At 40.2% G+C, this 25175-nt stretch overlaps 2 protein-coding genes across 12 annotated transcripts in view; one reads left to right on the top strand and one right to left on the bottom strand.

The window, feature by feature from the left end:
- Positions 1-9510, top strand: part of CARM1 (coactivator associated arginine methyltransferase 1) — a 115929-nt gene extending 106419 nt beyond the window's left edge. For 7 of the 9 annotated variants that reach the window (XM_081945689.1, XM_081945691.1, XM_081945694.1 and 4 more), the window contains 4 exons: positions 3731-3843; positions 4668-4745; positions 7361-7432; positions 8102-9510. In XM_081945689.1, coding sequence (XP_081801815.1) covers positions 3731-3843; positions 4668-4745; positions 7361-7432; positions 8102-8238 — 400 coding nt within the window. In that variant the 3' untranslated portion in view covers positions 8239-9510. The remainder of the gene's footprint in view (positions 1-3730; positions 3844-4667; positions 4746-7360; positions 7433-8101) is intronic. The other 2 variants (XM_081945687.1, XM_081945690.1) reach the window with 2 other exon arrangements.
- A 378-nt stretch (positions 9511-9888) lies between these two features.
- Positions 9889-25098, bottom strand: YIPF2 (Yip1 domain family member 2). 3 transcript variants are annotated; one of them, XM_081945703.1, is made up of 10 exons: positions 24936-25098; positions 24654-24700; positions 23019-23164; positions 19427-19507; positions 14621-14708; positions 13066-13182; positions 11960-12126; positions 11632-11814; positions 10569-10701; positions 9889-10435 (listed from the first exon to the last, which is right to left on the bottom strand). In XM_081945703.1, the coding sequence occupies exons 2-9, from the start codon at positions 24682-24684 to the stop codon at positions 10603-10605; spliced, it is 912 nt and encodes a 303-aa protein (XP_081801829.1). In that variant the 5' UTR covers positions 24685-24700; positions 24936-25098; the 3' UTR covers positions 9889-10435; positions 10569-10602. The 3 variants fall into 3 exon arrangements, with proteins under 3 accessions (XP_081801829.1, XP_081801828.1, XP_081801830.1); XM_081945702.1 differs by having other exon boundaries at positions 10569-10716; positions 24936-25095; XM_081945704.1 differs by lacking the exon at positions 24654-24700 and having other exon boundaries at positions 10569-10716; positions 24936-25096.
- Between the last annotated feature and the right edge of the window lie 77 nt (positions 25099-25175).

A 25175-nucleotide genomic window follows, 5' to 3' on the forward strand; every position in this document is an offset into this window, starting at 1 on the left:
TGTTCAAATCTGTCAAGATTCTTCTGAATCTTGAGTTTATTTTCCAAAATGTTAGTTATTCCCTCCAGCTTGGTATCATATGCAAATTTGATGGGCACCCTTCTGTCCCTCAACTAGTTCATTTGTAAGAATATTGAAAAGTACTGGGCCTAAGACAGAATTCTTTCTTTCGTGTAGATGTAGTTTCATTAAGGCAAACCTGGGCATTTTACAGCCTACAGGCCACATTGAGTCCTTTGACTGTTCCTGGGCAGCCTACTATCCAGGTGGGTAGCGGGGGAGCAGCAGCCCTCCCCAACACTTCTAGGTTTTAATGTGGCTCTTCAGAAAAATTAATAGTCAGCGAATTGCTAGTCTGCTTTTCATAAACCCATGTAGCTTCTAGTAATTGCCATGTTTGTTTCTAGGGGCTCATAAATCAGCTGCTTGATTATCTTTTCCAGGATTTTTCTAGATATTCATGTTTTTTGTTAATATTAATTGCAGATTGATCTATAGTTTCCTGGATTCTGTTTTTCTTTTTGAAGATTGGAACCATATCAGCTCTTTTCCAGTCCTCTAGTAGTTTCCCCATATTCCAGGAGATCTGAAAGAGATAGTTTAGTGGTTCTGAGATCACATCTGGCAGTCCCTTTGAAACCCTGGCATGTAATCCGTCTGGTCCCAATATTTGTTTAGAGTAGATAGGTGTTTTCTTAACCATTTTCTTGCCTATTTTGATTTGTATTCCTATTCTGTCTTCTGCGTTGCTGATGTTGTTAGGTTGGATTCTTTTTTTCTTTTGCATGACGATAGATATAACGAATGAGAATCAGTTCTGGGACAGTTATACTGGACGTAATTCTTACTAACAGAGAAAAAGTGTTAGAGGAAGTTGAAGCTTCAGGAACTTTGGAGGAGAGTGACAGTGTCATATTGGAATTCGATATAATGCAGCACAAGCAACAGAACATAACAACCAGTGTCTTAGACTTTAAAAGAGCTGTTTTTAACAAACATATAGCTTGGGAAGGATTTCATGGCTGAAAATTTTAAAGGGGGGGAAAAAACTCAAGAAGTTTGGGAAACTCTGAAAAATATAATTATAAAAGCCCAGTCCAGGTCAATACCACTGAAAAAGAAAAATAAGAAATTCAAGAAGAAACCAGCATGGTTGCACAAAGAACTCTGATAAACTGGAAAGGGGGAAAAAGGATAATTATAAGAATTGGAGAGAGGGAGAAATAACTAAGGCAGAATACCAGCAAATAGCCTGAATCTGCAAAGATGAATTCAGGAAAGCTAAGGCTCAGAATGAAGCAAGACTTACAACAAATGTCAATAATAATAATAATAATAATAATAATAATAATAATAATAATAATAATAATAATAATAATAATAATAATAATAATAATAATAATAATAATAATAATAATAATTCTTTAAACATGTAAAAAACAAGAAAAAGTCAAGGAAACTAATGGTCCAATAATATGAGAAGATGGCAAGGAAATGAAGGCATCTGAGAGAAAGCAGAGGTGCTTTCTATTTGCAACTGTCATCATGCAAAATATATATATATATAGCCCAATCTACTAAAAGCAGAACCATAAAAGGAATACAAATTAAAATAAGCAAGAAAATGGTACGATAACACCTATCCACCCTAGACAAGTTCAAATCACCAGGATCTGACAGATTACATCTTAGAGTTCTAATAAAATGGCAGACACGATATCTGAAGCATTGAAGCCTGACATCAATACTTGGGAAAATCCTGGAAAAGATAATCAAGCAACAGATCTGCAAACGCTTAGAAGCAAGCAAAGTTATAACCAGAAGCAAACATGCCAATGAAGTCTTACTTCACTGTTTGACAAAGTGACTTAATTGGTGGATTAGGAAATGCTGTGGACATAGTATACTTGGAATAAATATTTGACAAAGTAGACCACAACCTATTCTTTGTAAACTAGAAAAATGTGGGATAAACACCATCACCATCAGATGGATTTGTACCTAGCTGACAAACTGCATTCAACATGTAGTTTTAATGGTACTACATCTACATGGAGGGAGGTAAACATTGGGGTACACCAAGGTATCCATGCAGATTTGGGCTGTTTGCCGGTAGAATTGTTTTTAAATTCAGGGCTACTATGCATTTTAAAAAACACACACATTAAACAAAAGGATATTGAACTGGGATTCAATGGCATTCCCTTGTCTCATTGTGTGAATACATTCAACAATTAGGTTTTGTTAACCCAGTTTAAAGTGTTTTGTATTGTGTAAATCTAAACAGAGTATAAATTATAATCTGGATCACTGAGAAGCTTGAAAGGGTAAATAAGGGGCAAGGAAATGCAACAGCAAAGAGCCAGGGATGAAAGGGTATTTTTGTGTTGTTTTATTTTTATTTATTTTATTTATCCATCAAATCTATATGGCCATCAGTCGCACAAGAAGAGACTTCTTTGTTTAGGTGCTGTGAAACTGTATCAGACAGTGACTAGAATTTAGGCTGAAATCATCTTGCTTCAAAAATGGGAAAGCATCAGAAAAGATAAAGACAAAATAAAGGAAAATAATATCTCTCCACTAATATTGATCAGCAAGAGGGAAGAAGAACCATCTTTTGGTAACTGATTTGCTTTGGTGTTATTGGCATCTTCAGTGGGAAATCAGAAGGATGAAGCTTCTGCTGCAATTCTGGAGTGATAATAAAAAATTTTGAAGGCAAATATACATGTCCCAGGATAATGTTGCAAAATCCAATCCTGGTCAGTCATCAGGACCAGACATTTTATCTTCCAAGCTTTCAGACTCACGCTGGAGCCCATCTTCTCTCTAGCAGAGTGTCTGCTGTTCTGTATGTGATATTTATAGTGCCTGTTGTATGTGGCTTTTTTGTGGCTGGCTTTTAAGATATTAGCTGTCATTCGTTTATGTTGCTCAGCCCTCGCCTTAATCAGCACTCTGATTGAAGAGGTTTCTTGGATGAGAAGCGAAATGTCTTCAAGGAAAAACAAAGTCCAGTTTCCTTTTGAAAAAGCACCTTTGAAATGGAGAAGAGAGAGAAAATCTGAACTCAATCTCTTCCACTAGTTTTATTTGGAGAGGAGATTTCAGGGATTAAAGGATAGGAGGCACTTTTACTGTAGTCCACCATGGCCTCTTAACAGTACAGACTTAATTTTTTGTAGTGATTTAGGCTTTATGCTGTAAAAAGACACTGGGCTCCTTTAAAATGAGGAAAAATATTTCCTGCAATAGAGGCTTGAAAACATCACCAAAAAGTATAGAGAAACAGCATAAACTCTGGAGGAAAAATGAAAGAGAAGACGCTATCTAAATGCTTTTTGTATATTTTTTCCTTTCTTTTAAAATAAATTCGTTCATTGCTGTATCACATTAAAAAAGAACAATTTTAAATATTTATAAAATGTTGATTGTAACTGTCAATTTTATCAGTGGATAATGAATTTATATTATTGATCTAAGCATGTATAGGAAGGGCCACTTTGGTATAATAGTTAAGACATCAGGCTAGAAACTAGAAGGCAGCAAGTTCTAATCATAACCACTGCAGAATAAACATGTCTTTCTGCAAATGAGCTATAAATACCCGATCTTTCACATTAGAAAGACTAATAGGCACTTTATCCAAGATGTGGCTTAAGGAGCAAGAGATTGTACTGGCATTGTTGCTGGTGATTAAGTGAATGTGTGTGTGTCTGCCTTTCAGGTATACAGGTACAACTCCTTCACCACCACCAGGTTCACACTATACATCTCCTTCAGAGAACATGTGGAACACAAGTGGCACCTACAACATGAACACAGGGATGGCCGTTGCTGGTACTGTATTTCTTGCTTCTCACTTCTGGGCTAAGATACTGTTTTACATCTACCTCTTGTTTATTTTGGGTCTAGGACATGAGCAATCAGGATATCAGTAGGATCCTTTGACATCTTTCCATAAAGTAAAAGGATGGCTTTAAAGAGCTCAGTTCTGAAAGGATAGGCTCGATGTTTTTTAGGATTCCTTGGCAAGAATAATAATGCTGCTTAGGATATGGCAGCTTTTTCCTCTGGGTGAACAGTATAAGCTTGGCACATGTATGTTCCATTGGCATTATCACCATTCCTGGAAGTGTCTTGATTATGTTATGATGAGTATTACATATGTGTCATCTATTGAATACCCAGAGCAGAAGAAAAACCAAGTTGTCTCTTACCAAGCACTTGCATAAATTTGATTTTCTCATCATTTTTCCTCCTTCAGTTCCCAATCAACATTGACTGCTAGTCTTATTCTCCTGACTGGGAAATTGAGTCTAAAGAGTCCTTGTCCACTGATGATGTCAGCCATATCTGTCTGCCATGCTTCTCCATATTAGAATAAAATTTTGTGTATTCACTTATTTTACTGCCCCGCATCCATATACCTAGGTAGAAAAGACTTCAGATTGGGCAGGAATAAACATCCCTTTAAAGTGTGGCTTATAGAGAGAGTGTGGTGCTGTATCTGCACCTGCCCAAAGAGTCTCCTATGTCTGTAAGTGCTTTTTAAATGTCTTAAGTGTTTTTTCTCACCCCAAAAGGTGAGAAGAGTCCTTGAAGGTCTGTCTTGAATAGTGCCTTGCTCACATTTGACTCTATTCCTTTTTAATGTGCTACAGGAATGCCCACAGCCTATGACCTCAGCAGTGTGATTGTGGGTGGCACTAATGTTGGCCACAACAACCTTATTCCTCTAGGTGAGTTTATTTGCATTGTACAGTAGATTCTGACTTAAAGGGGAATCCTAGGAAGCAGTCTTGGTAGCATACCTGAGGAGCCCAGATCATCACCATGACCTCAGTATTGAGTCTTTGGGGCATTATACATGGTACAATACTTGTAGGCAAGCCCTTTGGAAAGCTAATATATCCTGCTTCATCTGAGTACTCTCCTCTGAATGCCTGGTAGGGTATATGGACCCTCGGCCACAGAATTACCTTTCTATTTTTTGACCTTGTGTTATGACTCTGTTTTACCCCCTTGTGAGAAAAATGTACTCTGCTGCCTTAGAACTCAACATGAATTTAGTTCAGAGTGGTGTTATTTTATAATTTTCTGGTTCAGAAAAATAAGTTTTAAAATGGTTTAGTTTTAAATAATCTGTTACAGTATAATTGAACAAAAGTGCCTGCAACATGTTTCATTGCGAAAGTATCTAAATTTGCTATTTGCATTGACAATCGAAAGTTTATATAATAGATAGATAAAGCTTTTATGGCCAGAAGCCAGCAAATGTATTAAGAGTAATTCTCATTACCCCTGATTTTTCTTCTTGTGATCTGTATTTTTTTATATCTGGGTATCTACTGACTTCCCTGAATAGAATATAACTTTTATTATGGCACCTACCAGAATTATAGATAGAAACAAAAATAAGTTAAAACGAAACAGGATGAAAAACAATGCAATTGGTTTCATCAGCAGGTAATCAAAATCTCCCCAATTTTACAACCTGATTTCCCTAATGGATAATGATGGCCTCATGAAAACAGGGTCTGCAGAAAGACTTGTCAAGTATGGGTTCCCCATATTTAAATACCTACAGAAATTGTGTTTCCGTGTACCTGAATGAATGGTATAGATTAGGCAAGATCGCTGCAGAGCTCAGTGATTTATTAGAAAGCCAAATAACTCTCAGTTCTTCTTAGTGGCCCTTGTTAGAATAGACTGTTTCCTCTACTGGCTATCAGAGTAATAATAGCTTAGGGAAATCTAATAAAACAAACATTGTATTTGTGATCAGAATGAAAAGTAGCAAACCAGGATGGTTTCCTTGCAGAAAGGATATCTCAAGAGTTTTCCAGGCACCTAATACACTTAAGTTTTGGTAATGTTAATATCTCTTGAGAAGTGAAACTCCAGCATAACCTTTAGATTAAAAGCAGTTATACAAGGGATATGTGGACATTATACTACCTTGAACTTAAAATTACTTTGTAAAAAGAACTTCTCCCTGTCCTTTTAAGTATTGACTTAATTCTTGAACCTTGTCAGCAAAGTGGGTTTGAATCACATTCCCCCATTTCTATCTGTTCTGGGGACTTTTTAGTAGAAATGAGAATCAAAGTCATGGCACCTTGTAGTGTAAATGAATCCAGTGTGCCTATTCTTCTGGTATTTGTGATAAGTTGTTTCTGATGCTCAAAACTAAGTTATTAGATAGAACATTAAAACATGCTGCAGAATTTTGCCAAGAGCATGGGAAGAAACAACATACTCTGGGGGGATTATATCCTTGCAAATTCATTCGGCTATAGCCAAGAAAGAACTGAATTTCAAGCCGTTCCTTAAGGCATATGGGGAGTTAGATAAAATATTAATTCTGTAGGTACCAGTTTTAGGATCCACATGAATCATTGTATAATAACAAAAAAGATTCTTCTGTGTTTTCAAAGACAATAAGAAATAGTGCCTAACAAGTGCCCACAGGTCATTTTGCATGTATCACAGTTTGAAGAGGACTGAATCTCTTCATCTGCTTGCCAATTAATTTTTAATTTGGGTAAAAACTCCCAAATATTTGCCAGACATATTCAGGCCCAAGGTATTCTGGATGAGAAAGATTTAGGGTTGTTGGTTACAGGATGGAAACCTAAAAAGATTTGCACATCTCAAACTTGCTGATATAAGCTTTGTATCAGATGAAATGTTTTTTTTAAGGAAACTTTATATTTGATCTGATTTCCCAAGAGATACCTATTGTTGATTGTTAGATCATCCTCACAGCCACCTTATAGTGTTCTATTAAAGAATTAGGAACAAATTATAACTGCTACTTTTAGGGTCAGAACAAGTAAAAGGCTATATTCTGAAACGCCCTTGGGATAGGACACTCCAGCTCCCCAACCATCCAAATTAAATCTGCTTCTCCTCGCATAATTTTATCAAGACTGTGGTTTCTTTGTCACAGTAAGTTATAATATTGCCAAGCTGGAAAAGTGGTGTATCCAGAGAGGCTAGGGAGAGATTAATGCCAGTCACATTCAGCTCAGCTTTAGATTTCTAAAATTTAACATTCCAGTTGCCCCATCCCTTGTAATTTGTGAGAAATGGCTTGTGTTTGACCTTCATGTAAGTGCAGGAGAAAGGACTGTCAATTCCCAACCTCCATTCTCATTTATGATGACTCACCAAGTTGTTAATCAGATGCAGTGTAAGAGATTAGACCTTTTGCACACACTGGCCTGGTTTTGGACTAGAGATGGGTGAGTCATCTGTAATGTGTGTACTTGCAGATGATGGAAACATGTTAAAGGTGAAGTAGCCCCATGTAGAGATTAGGTCTGTCTGAGTATTTTTCTTTTTTCCCAAGCAGCCAACACTGGGATTGTCAATCACACCCATTCCCGGATGGGATCCATCATGAGCACAGGGATTGTCCAAGGTAAACCTGCCCTTGGGCTTCTTTGGAACTGAGGGGAAAGTGGCCCTGTGTGCTCTCTTCTCCTCTGTAGGATTTTGAACACCTTGGCTGAGAAAAGTAGCAGGCAGCATGTTGGGTTTGAGAAGGGGCAAATACTTTTATAGTACATTTTGAAACTGACATTATCCCTGAAGTTGAAACTAAGCTAGATAAAATTCTAGATGGAAGAAAATTCTACTAGCTCATTTTGGCATCAGATCAGTTTGCATCAAGGCAGGTTTGGGGGCACCGTGGTTAATGACTGGTTTATTCTGGCTTGAGTTTTCAGGGGCAAGAGCCTGCTATCTTTGGTGCGTAATGTGGACTAGAATTGAGCAGTTGAACCCATTGGCATCTTGTCAGTCCTGTCCATGCAAAAAAGGCAGCAAACTCTTCCTTATAGATGAAGCTCTAAGACAGCATCTCTCCTCTTTTCTATTTCTTAGCCCACCCTCCCATGGCATTGAAACTACTTTGCCAGCTCTATTACAAAATGTGAGGTTTTGATTTTAAATTGAAAGTTGCTAGATCAGGAATGGATCTGGATCCACTTTTAAAAAACAGGTGGTTAGTTGTGCTTAGACTTTTTTTTGCTGAAAACTAGGATTCCTTCTGCTATATCCAACTGAATGCTTTTCTCTCCTGCTACAGGCTCATCTAGTGGCCAGAGTGGAGGAACTTCAACTGCTCATTACCCGGTCAACAGTCAATTCACTATGGGGGGACCAGCTATTTCTATGGCATCCCCCATGTCTATCACCACCAACACAATGCATTATGGGAGCTAAGAAACCCTCATCCCTGAACTGACAGCATCAGGAAACCAAATGGAGAAAAAGTTCCACCTCCCTGCCCACTGTATCTCACCAGTTGGCAGTCAATTCTCTGGATCTCTTCTGCCCTCCAGTAGGTTACCCAGAGATGGTCCAATCCTTGTACAATAGAAGACAAAAACCCACTGGCTTAATAGTGAACTTGCATACGTTTTTCATGAAATGTTGGAAATTTCAACTTGCTCAACCATGACTGAGTTCCTGTGCTTACTGTGTCTTACACCCAATCATGTCAATAATAGTATCGTTCCTCAGTCTGCCATGACTGATTGGCATTAGGCACAGGCTGTAGATCTGAACTGCCATAGGGCCTCTAACATGCTCTAGGCAGCCCACCAACAACAGAAACTTGATCATTTATTGCTACACTCCCAGTATTTTAAATGAAGGGGCTGCAGCTGGCTGTAGAACGGGCACAGGTAAGAATCCAGGAGCATATCTCGATTTCTTAGGCATCCCAGCTCTGGGCTAGTGTTTGTTGTATTATTAAGACTTAGGAGGAATATCTCCTGGGAAAGACAACCCATCAGCTTCCTGGTTTTCAGAAAAGCTCCAGCATCTTACTGCTGTAAGTCTTGGGCCATGTGAAAAACATCTGAGTTGAAAGAAGACTGTTTTATATGCCACAAGCATCTTATCAGCAGGTCTGATGATTGCCTGTCTCTTGGGAATATTGATGTAGCATCAAAGGGTTAAAACATTTAAAACACAAATGTACCAAAAATATTGTTGCTGGCTGAATATGGTTTATGTATCAATTTCCTGTTGCTCATTTTAAACCTAATCCCATTTTCTAATCTGTTTTTAAGGTGTGACAGCACCTATGATTAGTTCCTCCCTTCTGGGCAGAAGTGGATGCCAAGTGGTTTAGTATGTAACTTGTCTGCTTCCCACAGTAACCACCAGGAGACTCTAAATAGATTGGCAACTGTTATGGGGTCCCTTTGTAGTACTTTATGTGTAATTTGTAACCCATTCTTTTTTCCTTCTGAAGAGCTTCAAGCCAATGTTTCTGAAAGGACTTGACAAGCAACTATTTTATGGAGGAGAAAAGTGGTTTACTTAAGGCAATGTTCTTGGGGTCCCAATAGTGGCTGAATTGGGGGGAGGGTGGGACCATTCTGGAGAACCTTCATAGTGGCTGGATTGTGGGTCTATAAAGCCAGTTGTTGGGTCTGGCTGATCAATGATTTTGTGACTATTGAATAAAACTGGGAGGGTTTTGAAGATCTGTTTGTAGTGGCTGGTTTCCCAATCCCAGGGTTAGACGAAACAGCTTAAAAATTTATTTGTATTCACATATTCACTGGACAAACCTGTTTTGAAGTGCAGTTGAAAGAAGTGCCTTCCCACCAGAAATGTTCCTCAAATGATTTGATTTTCCTTACATTGCTAAAGAGTTCTCCGATTCTCTCTATTAGTCACAGTTAAGGAAAGTTTAGGAAATTATTAACTTGCTCCCTGTTAGGTTTCTTATGGCTATCTTTGACATGATCACAAGTCACTCAGACAAGTCCTGGATACAGCAGAAGTACTGGCTTTTTAACAGACATCCCTGCAAAGATCTGCTCTATATTAATATAGGAAATTAAGAAAAAGCTAATGTATTTTCCAGAGATGATAGTTTAATTCAAATTAGCCTTGCATGCCAAAGAAATTAAATGGTTAAATTAGTTTTAAGTGATATTTTGGCTTGTGTGAGAACTTGACTCCCAACGTAATTATTTGCTAAACCCACAGGAATCCACCCATTTAGTTAAATTTTCCTGTTTTTTTTTTTCTCTCTGTTGCAATTGACCTAGGATTTAGCTGAAATAGATGTAAGAGACAAAGCCTTCATACAGTCCATCTCTTCCGTCCTATTGCAACAGGCCACCCTGCTACAGCAGAGCAAATGGCAGCTGCATCAACCACAGCAGCTCTGAATGCTTAGAATTGCTAGGCCTCACAAGTGGCTTCTAGGGTAAGCTGCTTCCTAAATCAGGCCAACTGCTGGTGTGCTCTGGCTTGCAGCAACAAAACAATGACATTTTGAAATGGTGTGACTTTGCTTGGGCCACTGGCAGGATCCTCTTCGAGGTCAGGGTTTTTATGTCTCTTGAATAGGGTGTCGAGTGTCTCTTCCCTGATACTGGATATTCAAGATCGATGTCTGTAAAAGAAGCAATTCAATAGAACTAATATTGGGGAGAAACGCAAAGGTCAAACCTTTCCAATGGTGTTGTGATTCTGCATTTCCATTAATATGGATGAGTAAAGGGATAGTAATATTTGAATTAAAATACCTGCATATTTTTCAAAGTCTAGTGCAGAGTGTTATCAGATTCCTTTTCCCTCTGCTGCAGTAAATGAGGGTGTATGCTTCTGTTGAGTTACTGTTGTATAAGCAACAGGAGTAGAAGATGGGATGCTTGGTTTCTGAAAGAAATAGAGCTTCAAAAAGATAAGATTAAATTGGTTGAAACAGGAATCAAATAGGACTGTCCGTCTCACGTCCTCCCACCAATAACCTGGATTTCATCATAATGACTGTCCTTACCCAATTTCAATTACCCAATGTTCAAAGGAGCAAACAGAGCAGCTTTTTTATTCCAAACCCTGGCTTCACAGATACTATTCTTCTACTATTCTACTACTACTATTCTCCTCCGCCCCCACAAAAAAAAATCCTCTTACCCTTCAGGATAGTCTGATGAGTAACACAGTGTTCAAAGATGTTCAGTGCTCTAACATTTTACGCTTTACAATTTGCAACCACACACACACACACACACACACACACACACACAAACTTCACACTTTGAAAGCATTTAACTTTTATTTTAGACTTGAAGACATGCTTTACAGATATTGCATTTGGCCCAATTAAGACTGAATCTTAACATGGTCCACAGAAAAAGGGCGATTATACAGAAAAAAAGTATATACCAGTGGTGGGTTCTGGCTGGTACGCTCAGGTACGGGCGTACCAGTGGCTGCCACCGTAACGGAACGGTGCTTTGGAGGGCCCACTCGCTGGCCCTCGTTCCTTACCTGTATTTAAACCAACTGGGCCATTTGAGCACACGTGCGCAGTGTACAACACCTGCACAACCTCCACCAAGCAGCTGGAGCGTCGCAGGGTGGTGGGTGCCCATGGTGGACGCCTGGTCCCGTCGCAGTGTACCAGTTGCGATGGGATCCGGAACCCACCACTGGTATATACCCTAACTGAAACACATACAAGTCAAACTCTTACATAAAATATGTTAATTTCAGCTCAAAAAACAAAAACCTAAACATGCTTATTCTCCAATTGTCTGCTTCTCTCAGCAACTGAAATACATTAGTGCAACAGAAGATACATACCTTGCATCCAATAGCTAGGAGAATATGAAGAGAAACAACAATGGCCATTACAGCACAAGCAGCTGGCTTGCTATCTGAACGGATAACTGGCCAGAAGGTAAGGACCAGAACTGAGCCTGACAACCCTATCGCAAGTATGATCAGGAGCCATTGCAGCCATGGGATAGGGATTAGCCACAGAACCTATTAAGAAAGATGACAGTGAATTAGTCAAAAATTTTAAGGTCAGCTTGAAGAAGAATTCATCTTCCCCAAAAAGTGGCAACTCCTTCAAGAATATATTCTACAAAGAATGAGTGATAAATCTGCCAAATGCCTGACAACTTACCGCAGTAGGAATGTATACAAACAGTGAGTAGCCATAAATGCACACCATTTCCAGAAAAGAATACATATTGGTGGTGACATGGGCTCCCTTTCGCCACTGTAGATAGCCCCACAGACCTAAGGGTACCAGCCAGGCATAGCAGTAGATAACTATGCCTGCAATTGTCACTGCGCAAGAAGAAAACGGTATTAAATGCACCATTCCCTAGCAAGAACTGAAATTGAAACATCTAGAAAGAGAAAGGAATGGGAATTCATAGAATAAACTAATTATGTTTTGTAATAGTCTGTAAAGTAGTCCTTTATTATAATTTTGATTCCCCCCTTTCCCCCCCTCCAAATAACTCAAGATGGCAAACGTGCCTAATATTCCTGCCTCCTATTTTTCCTGCACAGCCCTGTGAGCTGGGCTGAGAAATAATGACTGGTCCAAAGTCATTTCATGCTTAAGGCAAACTCAATCTTTTGGTTTCTGGGCAAACTCTTTCTCGGTACTGATAAGTAAACAATACATGTGTTCGTTCCAATTCTAAGGGGATTAAATAAAAATTAGGAGCCCAGATTTATATATTTTTAATAATGCTTTTCATTTGCACATTTTAACTACAAGACAAGGAGATAGCCAAACAGATATTCATCTATATGTATGAATCAGGAGTCATAGTGGTGCAGTGGTTAAAATTCAGTATTGTAGGCTAACTGCCTACTGCCAGGTGTTTGATCCTGACCAGCTCAAGGTTGACTCAGCCTTCCAGGTAGGTAAAATGAGGACCCAGATTGTTGAGGGCAATATGCTGGCATTGTAAACCGCTCAGAGAGTGCTATAAAGCACTATGGAGCTGTATATAAATCTAACTGCTATTTCTGTGTATCAAAATACTCAGCAGGCAACAAAAATAATATTTTTCAACATATTTATTTTACTTATTCTTGATATGGCTACACTCCTACCAACCAGTCACTCCACAGTAAGATGGGTGGCATATAAATGTATGTGTTTCTGTATATAAATTATACACAGAAAAATGATTAGCAGTATAATTCAAAAAATAATATATTGGCCTCAGAACTGAAGTTCTAGGATGTACTTTCATATCAAAATCTCACCTTTGTGGAATTGAGGGTTGTAGTGGAAGGAGGAGCTCCCTCTTTTCTCCAGGAAGTAAGATAAGTTACCGCTGATGGCTAATGTGAATACCAATGTGGCACAGATCCAGAAAGGTCCTATGAGGGGCAAAACCAACACCAAAAAAAGAACAAAAGTATAAGGAGTCTCCTAAAGAGTAGGCGTCTTAGCAGAGAGTGCAATGGAAACAGGAAAACCATTTTTATAATACAACAAAACAGAACTGGCTATCAGTCGATTTTGCCACCTTCCTTAATTTTATGGAAAATAGGGTTCGAGGACAGATAGGACCAACAGCACTAAAGCTACATTTCCATTATCGGGGATAAGGAAAATGGCACTTTGGCAAAAATTTGAAACCAAGCAGCATTTTAACAATGGTGCATGTATCTCAGCACAGAATTTGAGATCTTGTGGGAAATGGAACCACCCTTGAAATAAAAAAAGTAATCATAGTGGTTCAGCCTACTACATCTACTTGTGACTGCAGAAATGCTGCATGGCCTTTCCCAACTCTGCTATAAAGGGCTGAAAACCAAGGACTGCAATAGGCCCTGTGTACATTTGACACAGAATAAATGGAAAATTAGCAAACTGTGAGGCTTTCTGCAGATTTCTTGCATCTGTAAAGGTAAAGCTATCTTTGTTCTAGGTCTCTTACAGTTTCTGGCCTGTGACTCATCAACTACAGGTAGTTTTGGACTCACAACCAGTTGTTTTAACAACCAGTTGGGGCTATAGTGGCCTCAGAAAGGGTGTACTGTAAAACACTTCTGTCAGAAAATGTGCGTCTCTTCCCCATGGCCACATAACCACTTTTGGGGTGCTTGCCAATCAACTCGCATTTGCGACCAGTTGCAGCATCCTAGTCGCATGATTGCAATTTGCAATGATTTTTGTCGGGTTTTTGACAAAAAACGCCTATTCACGAGACTGAATTCACTTAATGAGCAAGTGATTGGCTTAACAACTGCTTTAATAATGGTAAAAAGTTCAGGTCCGGTCATATGGATGCTCAACATATGACCAAAACAACTCAACAACCACAATTACGATCCCAGTTATGGTCGTAAGTCAAGGCCTGATTGTATTGCAAGTAGATGATCCTTAAGGGATGGACTCTAAGCCTCACTTTGTCATTTCTTTGGCAAAGACTTCTGTGGACTATTCTTTAAAAAAGGGATCTTGCTCTTTACCCATCAAATTTATGAGCTGATCCCCAAATCAGAGACCTGGATAAGTCTGAACATTGACTGACCGTTCGTGGCAGGAGAAATAGATTATTTATGGATCAATTCTTACCTTATCTATTCAGTATTGTTTAGACTGGTCTTGAAGGTGAGTTTAGCACTCTTTTGGAATAGCACTAAACACTGGAGGCTTTTAAGAAAAAAATGGACACCATTTATCTGAAATGTTATAGGGTTTCCTGTCTGAACAGTGGGTTGGACTAGAAGACCTCCAAGGTCCCTTCCAACTCAGTCATTCTATGACCAAATAAAGGAGACTATATTATTGGAACTTCTCTGGACTCACCATAGAGGTCAGGATTATTCTGCAAGTGATGCCATACAAAGTTTTTCCCTGGTAATGGAAGTAGGGAGCCTTTTATTCTCTCCAGCACCTGATAAATAGGAAAAGACAAATAGGAAAAGTTCAGCAATTTAACTCCCAAATTCTCTATAAATGTTGGGACGCCCAACTTGTTGGTGCCAGGATGCTTACAGAAACTTCCCCTAGCAATCCACTTCCTATCTTAATATTCTTATATTAAAAATGGCATGATGCAAAGCAAAGAGCCAGTTTTCAGTAGAATATTTATTTCATCAAATGGACCCCATAATGCTTGCTTAGGAAACTTTTTAAAATATGCCTATTGATAGCCCAATAGCAAAGGTAAGTAAGGGTAGTAAAGAGTTTTGTATATGGAGGTAGAGCAGTAGAAATAGCAGTTTGTATTCTGGTAAACTGGGATGCGTTTAGAGGATGTGTTCCTTATAAAGCTGACATGCATGAGCATACACGGCAGCAATTTTCAAGAGCACTTTCAACTGTTTTTTATAGTTCCCAAAGGATTCCCTGTTAAATTTAATAAGTATCCAGACCTATCCAGATCTATCAGACCACAAAAGACTACTGGAGGCCTTGAACAAACGTTCACACCTTGTACTGGACACTATTGTTCCTATTGATGCTTATAATTGCAGGGCAAATCCATGTATATTGATTTTAAAATTATTTTTATAACCAACAGAGGACTTCAAGTGAATTTCAGCTATTGAAAATATTATCTTAAAAGGAAAATTCCTATGTTGAATTAATGAGAGTGCAAAGACAATTCTGTTTTCACAAACTGGTCTTGAAACTAGATTCACAGCACAACACAAACAGTTGAGTTGCAACTCTGCTTCTGACCAGGAAATTAAAGAATCAGAACAAAAAAAATTATTTGATTACCCAGTGCTTATTTTTATTTATTACATTTCACTAGTGTATCAAGCCCCTCCCAGTACTCTGACAGGCTTTTGCCAATATAATACCTCTATCTAAAATCAACAGGGGAAATATGGTACCATATTTTTAATGGCTAGAGCATTTTAGGAAACAAAATGCTTAAGGGAAAATCTAAAATGCATTAACATATATAGGTTCAGTTCCAATGTATTTGTAATACAAGTACATTTTCACAAGGATCATTGTTGTGTGATAGGAAATGGTGGGCATGAAACAAAACTTGAAAAATGTCTTTTATAATAGTTTATTTTTAATTGATATATACATTATTTGTGCTGATAAATAAATAAAGGGAGACTAGTATAGATCTATTTCAAGCTATTTAGCTCATCAGCTAGCCATACCCTTACTGGGATTTGAACCTGGGCTGTATTACATATTAGGCAGATGTGTTAGCCACTAAGCCACAGGCTGTCCTCCTTTATCAGCTAAGCCAGGGAAATAGGTATGTATTGTGTCACAACCCCTGGTATGCCCAAATATGGGAGGGAACACACTGCTTCCCCTTTCTGTCCTTCAGCTCACTCCAGGAGACCATCCAGGCAGAAAACCATATTTTTAATGTTGCCTTTGTTACATTTGTGTTGTATTTGTGCTGATAAATAAATAAAGGGAGACTAGTATAGATCTATTTCAAGCTATTTAGCTCTCATCAGCTAGCCATACCCTTACTGGGATTTAGTTAGTTAGCTAGCTTAGTGGCTAACACATCTACCTAATATGTAATACAGCCCAGGTTCAAATCTCAGTAAGGGTTAGGGTTACTGGAATGTCCAGTGTGGCCCCAGCACTCTTCTTTCCTTGGAAATGGCATTCCCAGGAAGGGTATGTCGGTATGTGTATAAAAAACACAAAACGAGGGAGCCAGCAGCCACGGATTAAGGAGCTTTGTGAAACGTTATGCCTACACGCAAAGTTTGGCAAGGAAGGGAGAAGAGATACTTCCCTCTCTTGGCAGTGTTTTGCTTGAAAATATTTGAGAATCAGCCAAAGAGAAGAAAGAATGAGACCTGGGAGGAGATGCTGCCAACACTGCTGCCTGCAGAGATACAGACAGAGGAAGTTCATTGAAGACTTCTCCGGCCAGCCCTCAAGACTATCTGAAGGGGGAGGGGGAGGAGATTTCCTGCACATTGACAGCGGCGTCTTCTCACAAGGCTTCTTCTGACATCCCCAGTTGTATGGATTTCCATGCCTTCCTTTACGGGATGTTGCTTCTCACCTGGGATGTCGGGAGAAGCCCTGTGAGGAGACGCCACTGCCAATGTGCAGGAAATCCCCCCCCCCCCGCAGATCATCCTTTCAAAACTTGGTTCATCAGGATGAAGAGGTGGCTGGAGGCGGCGTTTGCATCGGGTTGGGCTTTCTTTGCCAGGCGGACAATCTGGGGAGCAAGAGATTTAGGAAGCCTGGGCTGGCATGGGTCCATTTCTCCAGTGAAGCATCTGATTCATCCCCAGGGGTGAATGTTTCACCCTTCGTCATCTCTCTGCCCTGGCTTGGAAGCTGCAGTGGAAGCCTGCTATGCCCGGGGAGGGAGAAGTGACAGCAAGAGGAGCCATGTCTCGCTCCACACCTCTCGCTTCTCCCCCACCCCACCTGCCACTCGTCTCGCTAAAAAGAAGGTGGGGAAGGGAAGCAGCCTGGATTCTGTTAGCATTGGGGCGGGGTGGGAGGAGTTGGGCTGCGAAACATGCGTCCTAGCCGAGAATTTCTAGCCTGGTACTTTAACCACTAGATGTGACCAATGTATGTTCCATTGCAGCTGTAATGCTACTACAAGGATTGAGCCATGAGGAATTAGTCATGAATAAATGAAAGCATTACTATCACAATATTTTTTCTGTACTGGTACTTTCTACATATACTATAATACAGGGGTGGCGAACAAGTTCGACAAAAAGAGCCAAAATTTTAAACTGTGAGAGTCAGAGAGCCACACCACGCAGCGACCTGCCAAAACAGACCCGGAAGCAATGTTCCCTCTAATTTTTTTTCAATGTGAGCAGAAAAGTATAGTGTTTGAGCGGCACATTTTCATGCCTGAGCACCCGAATTTTTTTCACAGATGTCACCTAAGACAACAACGAAATCAGTATTATTTGAAACTCAAAGTTATGTTTCTTCAAGGTACCCGCTTAATTCAATGTGTTATATAATATCAGTATCACTTAACAACGCTCCTGCTTAGCAACCAAAATGTTGGCTCAGAAACTCTGGCATTTGAAGCACGCAACTCTTAAAGCTGTCAAGTTACAAGACCCTTGCACCCCTAACCCTTTAGGGAAAAAAACCCCCAGGGGTCTTCAAACCTGACAGCTTTAACACTTGTGGACTTCAACTCCCAGAATTCCTCCTCCAGTCATGTTGCAGCGACGTCATCTGCGTGGATCTGCTCCATCTTTGCTTTCTTCATTGTGGGCAGGGCTTCTGCTGAAGATGCCGACGAGTACGAGTTGCCACCAGAATAACTGCTGCTACCTCCTCCTCCTCCTCCAACAGAATCACCAGATTTGCTCCTGAGCTCAGCGCTGGGTTACCTCTGCCCCCTCCCCCTCCTCCGTGCTTTTGATGAGCCATGAGGCTTTTTTCCCCTGCTCCCCCCCCCCTGCCTTCCTACTGGCTCCTCAAAAGCACGGCGGAGGAGGAGGAGGGGGCAGGGGTAACCCAGCGCTGACTGAGCTCAGCTGCTCCGAGCGGAGGGGAGGCGCCGCTGCCACGCGCGGAGATGCCGGCTGGAGCTTTGGCGGCTTCATCTCAGCCGCAGCGCCGGGCGGCAAATCCGGCAGTGCTGCCTGTTAGAGGAGGATGAGGAGGAGGTGGCAGCAGTTCTTCCGGTGGCAGTGGGGGCTTTGGGGCTTCACAACTAGCCTCAGTCGCCCCGTGCTCCTCAAAGCAAGTCTGGGGAAGTCCTTTGCAGGCGGCCCGTTCTAGCTGCCTGCAAAGGACCTCCCCAGCTTCCGAAAGGGAGCGCGCGATCCGAGCCACAGTATAGTAAATAATGACAAGAGGCAAAGAGCCTCATTTATTTTGGCCGGGAGCCGCATGCGGCTCGCGAGCCGCGTGTTCGCCACCCCTGCTATAATACCTTAGATTCAAAACAGATGTTAACCAGTTTAATTCAATTTGATTTAGTAATGAGGTTAATGAGTTCATTCTTGTAGGCTGCAGGTAATAGGAACTGGAAAGTAATGGACTTCTATTTTACAGAAATTAATTTCTAATTAAACTATTAGAACCATATCTAATAATATGGATTTCTATGAAACCAGATCTCATGCAAAATTCTGTTTATAACAAAGTATTTTGCTTCCAATTAAAAACCAATTTTGTGCATAGAACAATGTTTTCCTCATAAACAGCTTTAATTGAGGGAACTTGTCCCTTTGAGTTTACAAGGGAACCATCTGAAACAAATGTGGGGGGGGGGGAGCAGAGTAGAAGCAAGTCCTGTCACATAAACAGATTTCAGAAGCATAGGGAACAACACATGATGATTTAATAATTGGCCCCTTCGCTTCTACAATACTGGGCAGAGGACAAAAATCCTGTAGTGTTTATTCAGTGTTTTATTTTTTTAGCGTCTAGCAGTAAAAACTCTGCACGAGTACACTGGATTCTGTTCAAAATTCACTAGGTTAAGGAATTATTTAATTAAAAGAATATATGATTGCTATGTTTAAATTCTATTTCCTGAATTTTGGAATTTAGGTTACTCCAAACAAAAAATTTTCAAGGAACTTGAAGTAATTTGGCACATATTAGAACTTCTTTCAGAATTTGCTTTTTGGGTTTGCCTTCAAAGTATGGTCCCATGGATTCTAGTACCTGGTATGTGTCAACATTGAAGAAGGCCTGGTAATATTCAAATGTCCAGAAACTGGATTGCTTCTTCTGGAAGATCAAGAGCTGCAAGAATGAAAATGGAAATTATTGCTTTCTTCATGTCCAGGAGAAAAAAGGGATATACAGATAATCCTCAAGTTACGAATGTAATGGAGTCTGCCCATTCCATTCGTAACCCAAGGATTCATAGGAGTGAATTGTGTAACTTGAATGCGATCACCCCTCTCCTTTCGCCCACGCATCCACTAATTGAAGAGTACATGAAGTAGCTCAGGGTGCGGAAGGCCATGGGGGGGCCTAGCGATGGAACAGGCTATCTGCGTCAGAGCATCCAAGGCCTCCCCTGACGTCCTGAGTACCTCATTCTCCCTCTTCTGGGGTCCCCACAATTGCTTATACACACCCATCCTGCCGTGTTGGGTCATTTACCTTGTGAAGTTCTGTTTCCTCTCCAGCCTGTTTCTTTGCCTGTTCACGGTGAGAGGCAAGAACAGACGGAAAGCAGAATGAGCGCACCCTGCTTGGCTTCTCTGACTCATTGAGGCTGCCTGCCACTTCTGGAGTGGCGGGCAACCTCCATGACTTTCTTCCAAAGGCTTCAAGCCTCCCATTGGCATGCAAAAACTTTTCGTGCACAGACTGGAAGCTTCTGGAAGCCCTAATCACTGCAAAAGTGAATGGGTGCCCAAAGTCGCAAGAGATCATGCCCCCCAGAAGCTTTCAGCCTCTGGCTAAAAAGTGAACCTATAGGGTGCCACTTCAAAGAACAGAGCCCCTGGAGGGAGTGCTTGTCGCTCTGGAGCTCTGTTTTCACCAGTAAAGGCCTCTGCTAAAGAGAATAGAGCCCCTGGAGCAACGCATGCTCCCTCTGGGGGCTCCATTTTCTTCAGCAGAGGCCTGGCAAAAACGGCGCTCCAGAGCAAGGTGCATGTCCCTCCCAGCCTCTGTTCTTGGCAGCAAATGTTTTTTTGCAAAAATGCCGAAAGGCTTCACAAACAGAGGAAAAGCTTCAATGTTTCAGGCCTTCCTTCCATTTGCAAAGCCTTTTAATGCACTGTCCAGGCTTCCATTTGTAGAGAACAGGGGTCTAAATTCCGTGAGATCACTAGAGATCAGTAGCATGAGATCTTGGGCTACTGATCTCGTGTGATCTTGCGATACTTTTAGACTCTATTCTCTATTTACTCACTGAAGGCCTGAAGTGCCAAAACAGGCCAAGAAAGCGAAGGCTCTCTAGATCTTCACAAGATGAATATCCACAGGCCTAGTGCCTATGAAGACCTGGGGTGGGAGGGATTGGCAAGACAAATGTTGCAGACCCTCTGCGGTCATTCGTATGGGTGAACAATTGCCATGGTGCTATAACATTCGTAGTTTTGGAACTTGTTCGTAAACACTAGGCAGTGCTTATCATGTAACTGTGAACATTTACTAATGTTCATAACTCAGGGATTACCTGTGTTTTATATTGGCATTAAAAATGGTAAAGTGCATTCTGCGACATCAAATAATTACAACATAAAAAGCAGTTAGTTCAAGATAGAAATGATAGGGTCAGGAGGCAGGTCAGCGCCTACTGAAGTTTTCCAATGCTTTTCAAATATGGCTCCACTGCAGAGCACAAAATGTGATTTAATGAGCATTGAGATAACTAACCCGGAACCAGCAGTGCTCTGTAATTGGCAAGTATTCTACTAGGCTAGGCCAGTAACCAAGTATCAGTCCCAGGCTGTGAAACCCAATTTTGTCAAGTGGTTCTTTATTAGATTGGAGAAGCATTAAGTGGGGTATTGCACAGATCAGTCCTGATACTCTGTTCAATATTTTATTTATAATTTGGATGAAGAGAATACTTGTTAAAATTACAAATGTCTTTAAAATATTAGATGAGCTGGTTCTAACATATGGGTCTATTCCCCCCTCGTTTTTTTCACCTTAATTACGTTTACATATTTGTCTCCTTTTTTATTAAACCATCACTTGCATTTTTCTCTGTTTATTATACATTATGGTATTTCACAAAATATGTTCATAAACAAAAATAATCCATTGCTATAATGAATATTAATATTGATATCAAATCATTAATACTTTTATTTACATACTTTTTCATTATTAGTCTAAAATTCTGAGAGCAAGAAAGATTAAAAATAATCGGGGATGGGAAATGAAGTATGATAAGAACAGACTGAGGGGGGGGGGGAGAATCAATTTGGGGAAATGGGGAATCCATCATTGCCCCAATCCTTTGGAACAGCCTCCCCACTAAGCTTTAGAAGGTCTCACCCTATTAACCTTCCCACAGGCTATGAAGACCTCCCTTTTATTCAGGCATTGGGCTACACAGGAAGTGAGCCCAAATGTAAATAGAAGCTAGAATAGTAGTTCTACCCGCAGGGTGTGTAAAACAGCACCTTCTCCAAAATTCTGCTGCTAAAATTCAGCACCCCAAAAATCTGCATTTTGTGAATTTTCTTAATCCCTACCTTTAAGCACCTTTACTGCTCCCTAAACAGCCAAAAATTGAGCTTGCCTCTGTTCTCCAATTTAAAACCCTTTCAACTTCTTTAGTAATCATAAGCATGTTTAGGAGATTAAAGATTATATGGTCTCCTGAAGTCTAATCCCTCAAACATTGCCCATTCTAGCTAGTTTCAGAGGTTGGGGTATCAAATAGGAACAATGAGTTCACCATTGTTACATCAATCCCGGTATTGTGGCTGAGTTTGCTAATTTCTCTATTCTTTGAAAATTAAATGATTATTTCTGCCCCATTCATGTTAGAATGCTAACAGAGCAAATTTTATTCCTAATTTGTTGCATGAATTCCAAATAACCAATTCCTTTTTGGAGCTTTAATGTGAATTTGTCAAGAAATACTATTGCCAAAGTAGACAGGTTCCCTTGCATTTTTGTTTTAGAATGTATGTTGATTTATGCTTAAAACACTTTGCAAGATCACACTTTTCAAAAACATTGTATTTTTTGCATATATTTTTCATAGTTTGATGCTCCACTAAACTGGTAAGCAACTAGATGAAAAAGTAGGGAGGTGCCAGAAATTAAGATGCAAATTTTCCTAGTCTTCCACGCTGGGGTAAAATGAGCATCATATTAAATGTATATCAAATATTATGGTCAAATTTCAAAGTGGTCAGGGCAGGTAAGATAATTATCCAATAGCTAGTTTTAGACTAGGGCCTGGATATCTAAGTTCCAATCCATCCTCACTTTTGGAAGCAAAACAAACAACTCTGGACTAGTCATCCTTCAACCCAACTTTACATACTGTGCTGGAATGTTACTGCACAGAAAATTAAATTCAGCATACATCACCTTAAAGTTTTGGAAAAACATAAATTTAGCAAATATATAAAACAAATACATTTCTTTGTTCTTCTGACACATTGGGAAAATATTTTCTGCAATAAATAAGTATGTCTACCACTCTGCTAATCAAAACTTTTACTTGATATCCTATTATCTATGTCTCATGTGTACACTATCTCCCAATTTATGTCAAAACGTCTGTAGACTAAGTTCATGCAGCTTCCTCCATCTCCCCAAAACTCACCTCAGTTTTGTCGTCCTCTTCATCTGGCTCATATTCCTCATTAAAGCTGGAAGACATGTTTAGAGTTGTGTGGCTTTGCCTCTCATTAATGCTAGAAGTCGCAGCATCAGCATTCCCAGCCAGCAAATCCATGGCTTCATTAAATTCTGCAGAGAAAATATCAATTTCATCCAATTGACTCAAATCAAACTTCAGTCTGGCATTCAAGGGCCACCTGCAACAACACTTTCTAAACTTAGGAAATTTTGCTAGTGCCTACTAAATTAAAAATAATTTTAACTATTTAAGAAGCATGTGACTAAAGGCAGAAAAAGAATCAGAGCTTTGGCAGACAACTTAGATTTTTAAGGGAGAAAAAGTAGGACATTAGAAGATATTTCCTCAGAGACTGTTGTGAGAAATCCTAGAAATGTTAATGATGAGAAGAAAAAACTATCCACAAAGTTTGAGTTTTCTTTCTTTTGCCTAAATGTAAGACTCAGAAATTAAAATTCTCCACAAATACACACACACATAAAAATATCACACAATATTTGTCAAAATAGTGGGGGAAAGGAGCCACATTTATATTTACAGAAACAGGATCATTTTATCAATGCGTACTATCCCCAAGAGTTATATTTCTCTTTCAATTCTACTAGTCATTATCTTACACATTCAGAAAAATCAGAATATAGTGCTGCTTAAGAGTATGACATGGAAAATACACAAACATAATCAGAGTTTTGACTAAAGTACTGTATTTCATATTCAAAGAACACTCTTCTATAGGTTTAAGACTGCAGCTTTCTCTGTACTTTAACTTAGTCTAGTATGTATTTTTAGTCCCACTAAATTCTATAGTTATACAGCTCTTTTTTGAGCGCTCTGGTAGTACAGTGCTTAGAATGCAGTATTGCAGGCTAACTGCCCACAGACCTGAAGTTTGATCCTAAAGGACTCAAGGTTGAATCAGCATTCCATCCTTCCGGGGTCAGTAAAATGAGCACAGTTGTTTGGGGGCAATATGCTGACACTGTAAACTGCCAGAGAGTGCTATAAAGCACTATGGAGCAGTAAAGTGCTATTGCCATTATTACCGCTTCAGTCCTTAACAGAAGACAGGTCCTCAGAAGCTAGGCAGTTCTTGCATTACAACCATTCATTTAGTGACTGAAGTTACAACAGCACTGAAAAAAGTGAGTTATGTCTGGTTTTCATCCCCAAAGTCACATGATCAAAATTTGGGCGCTTGGCATGTGGCAGGTATTTATGACAGTTGCACTGTCCTAGGGTCATGTGATCATCATTTTTAACCTTCCCAACCGGTTTCCAACAAGCATTATCAATAGAGAAAGCCAGCTTCACTTAACCACATGATTTACTTTACAACTGCAGTGAGTGGTTTAACAACTGTGGCAAAATGGGGCAAAACTCAACAACTGTCTTGCTTCGCAATGGAAATGTTGGGCTCAATTGTGATCGCAAATTAACACTATTATTTACTAACTGGATTGCCTGGGACGACAAGAGTGCTTCTAGTGCAGACACTATATGGCATAATCGAGGCATCTCATAAACAACAAAACCTAACAAAAGAGAAAACATTGCTTAACTAGGTGTCCATATTTGCTTAAATGGTGAGAAAATACTCACCAGGAAAATTGAGCTCATCTGAAGCAGCCATTATGAGGCCAGAGTACCTACAAAGGGAAAGAGACAGCTTTTCAGAGAGGACACGGCTATGAAAGGCAGCTGGGTGGATGGGGCAGAAGACACCTTTCAGGCAGTCGGTTCTCTTTTCCTTCATCCACAGAAACGCCGAGCGATTCTCACAAGGGCTACGCTCCCATGACAAACCAGGCTTGCCCTACCCTGCCCTCCCGTACTGATCCCCTGGGAGAGGTGGAAGGATGAGAGGAGGATGTCGCTGCTTACCGACTGTGGAAAGGCACTCTGCAGATGCTCAAGAGACGCCCAGGGCCACACTACTCTAGCCACCTGTCGCCACTCGCTTGTGAAACCGTCTGTTTATTCCACGGCTCCACGTCGTTCGTAGGACTGCCTCAGCCTCCCTACGTGGAGAGGGACGGGAAGGAGAGGAAGTCCCAGCCCACCGCCAAGCCACGGAAGGCCTATCGGTGAGTTTTATCCGAGACTCCTCCTCTACCGGAGGCG

The sequence above is a fragment of the Natrix helvetica genome, assembly GCF_964273705.1.
Source record: "Natrix helvetica genome assembly, chromosome: 2".
Taxonomy (NCBI): Eukaryota; Metazoa; Chordata; class Lepidosauria; order Squamata; family Natricidae; genus Natrix; species Natrix helvetica.

Excerpts from the sequence above, each read along its gene's own strand:
- YIPF2 (XM_081945702.1), bottom strand. The coding sequence starts at position 24,684 with ATGGCTGCTTCAGATGAGCTCAATTTTCCTG. Across the intron at positions 19,508-23,018 it reads AAGAGGACGACAAAACTGAG|CTCTTGATCTTCCAGAAGAA; the intron begins GTGAGTTTTGGG and ends TCATTCTTGCAG. Across the intron at positions 14,709-19,426 it reads TCAATGTTGACACATACCAG|GTGCTGGAGAGAATAAAAGG; the intron begins GTACTAGAATCC and ends CCTATTTATCAG.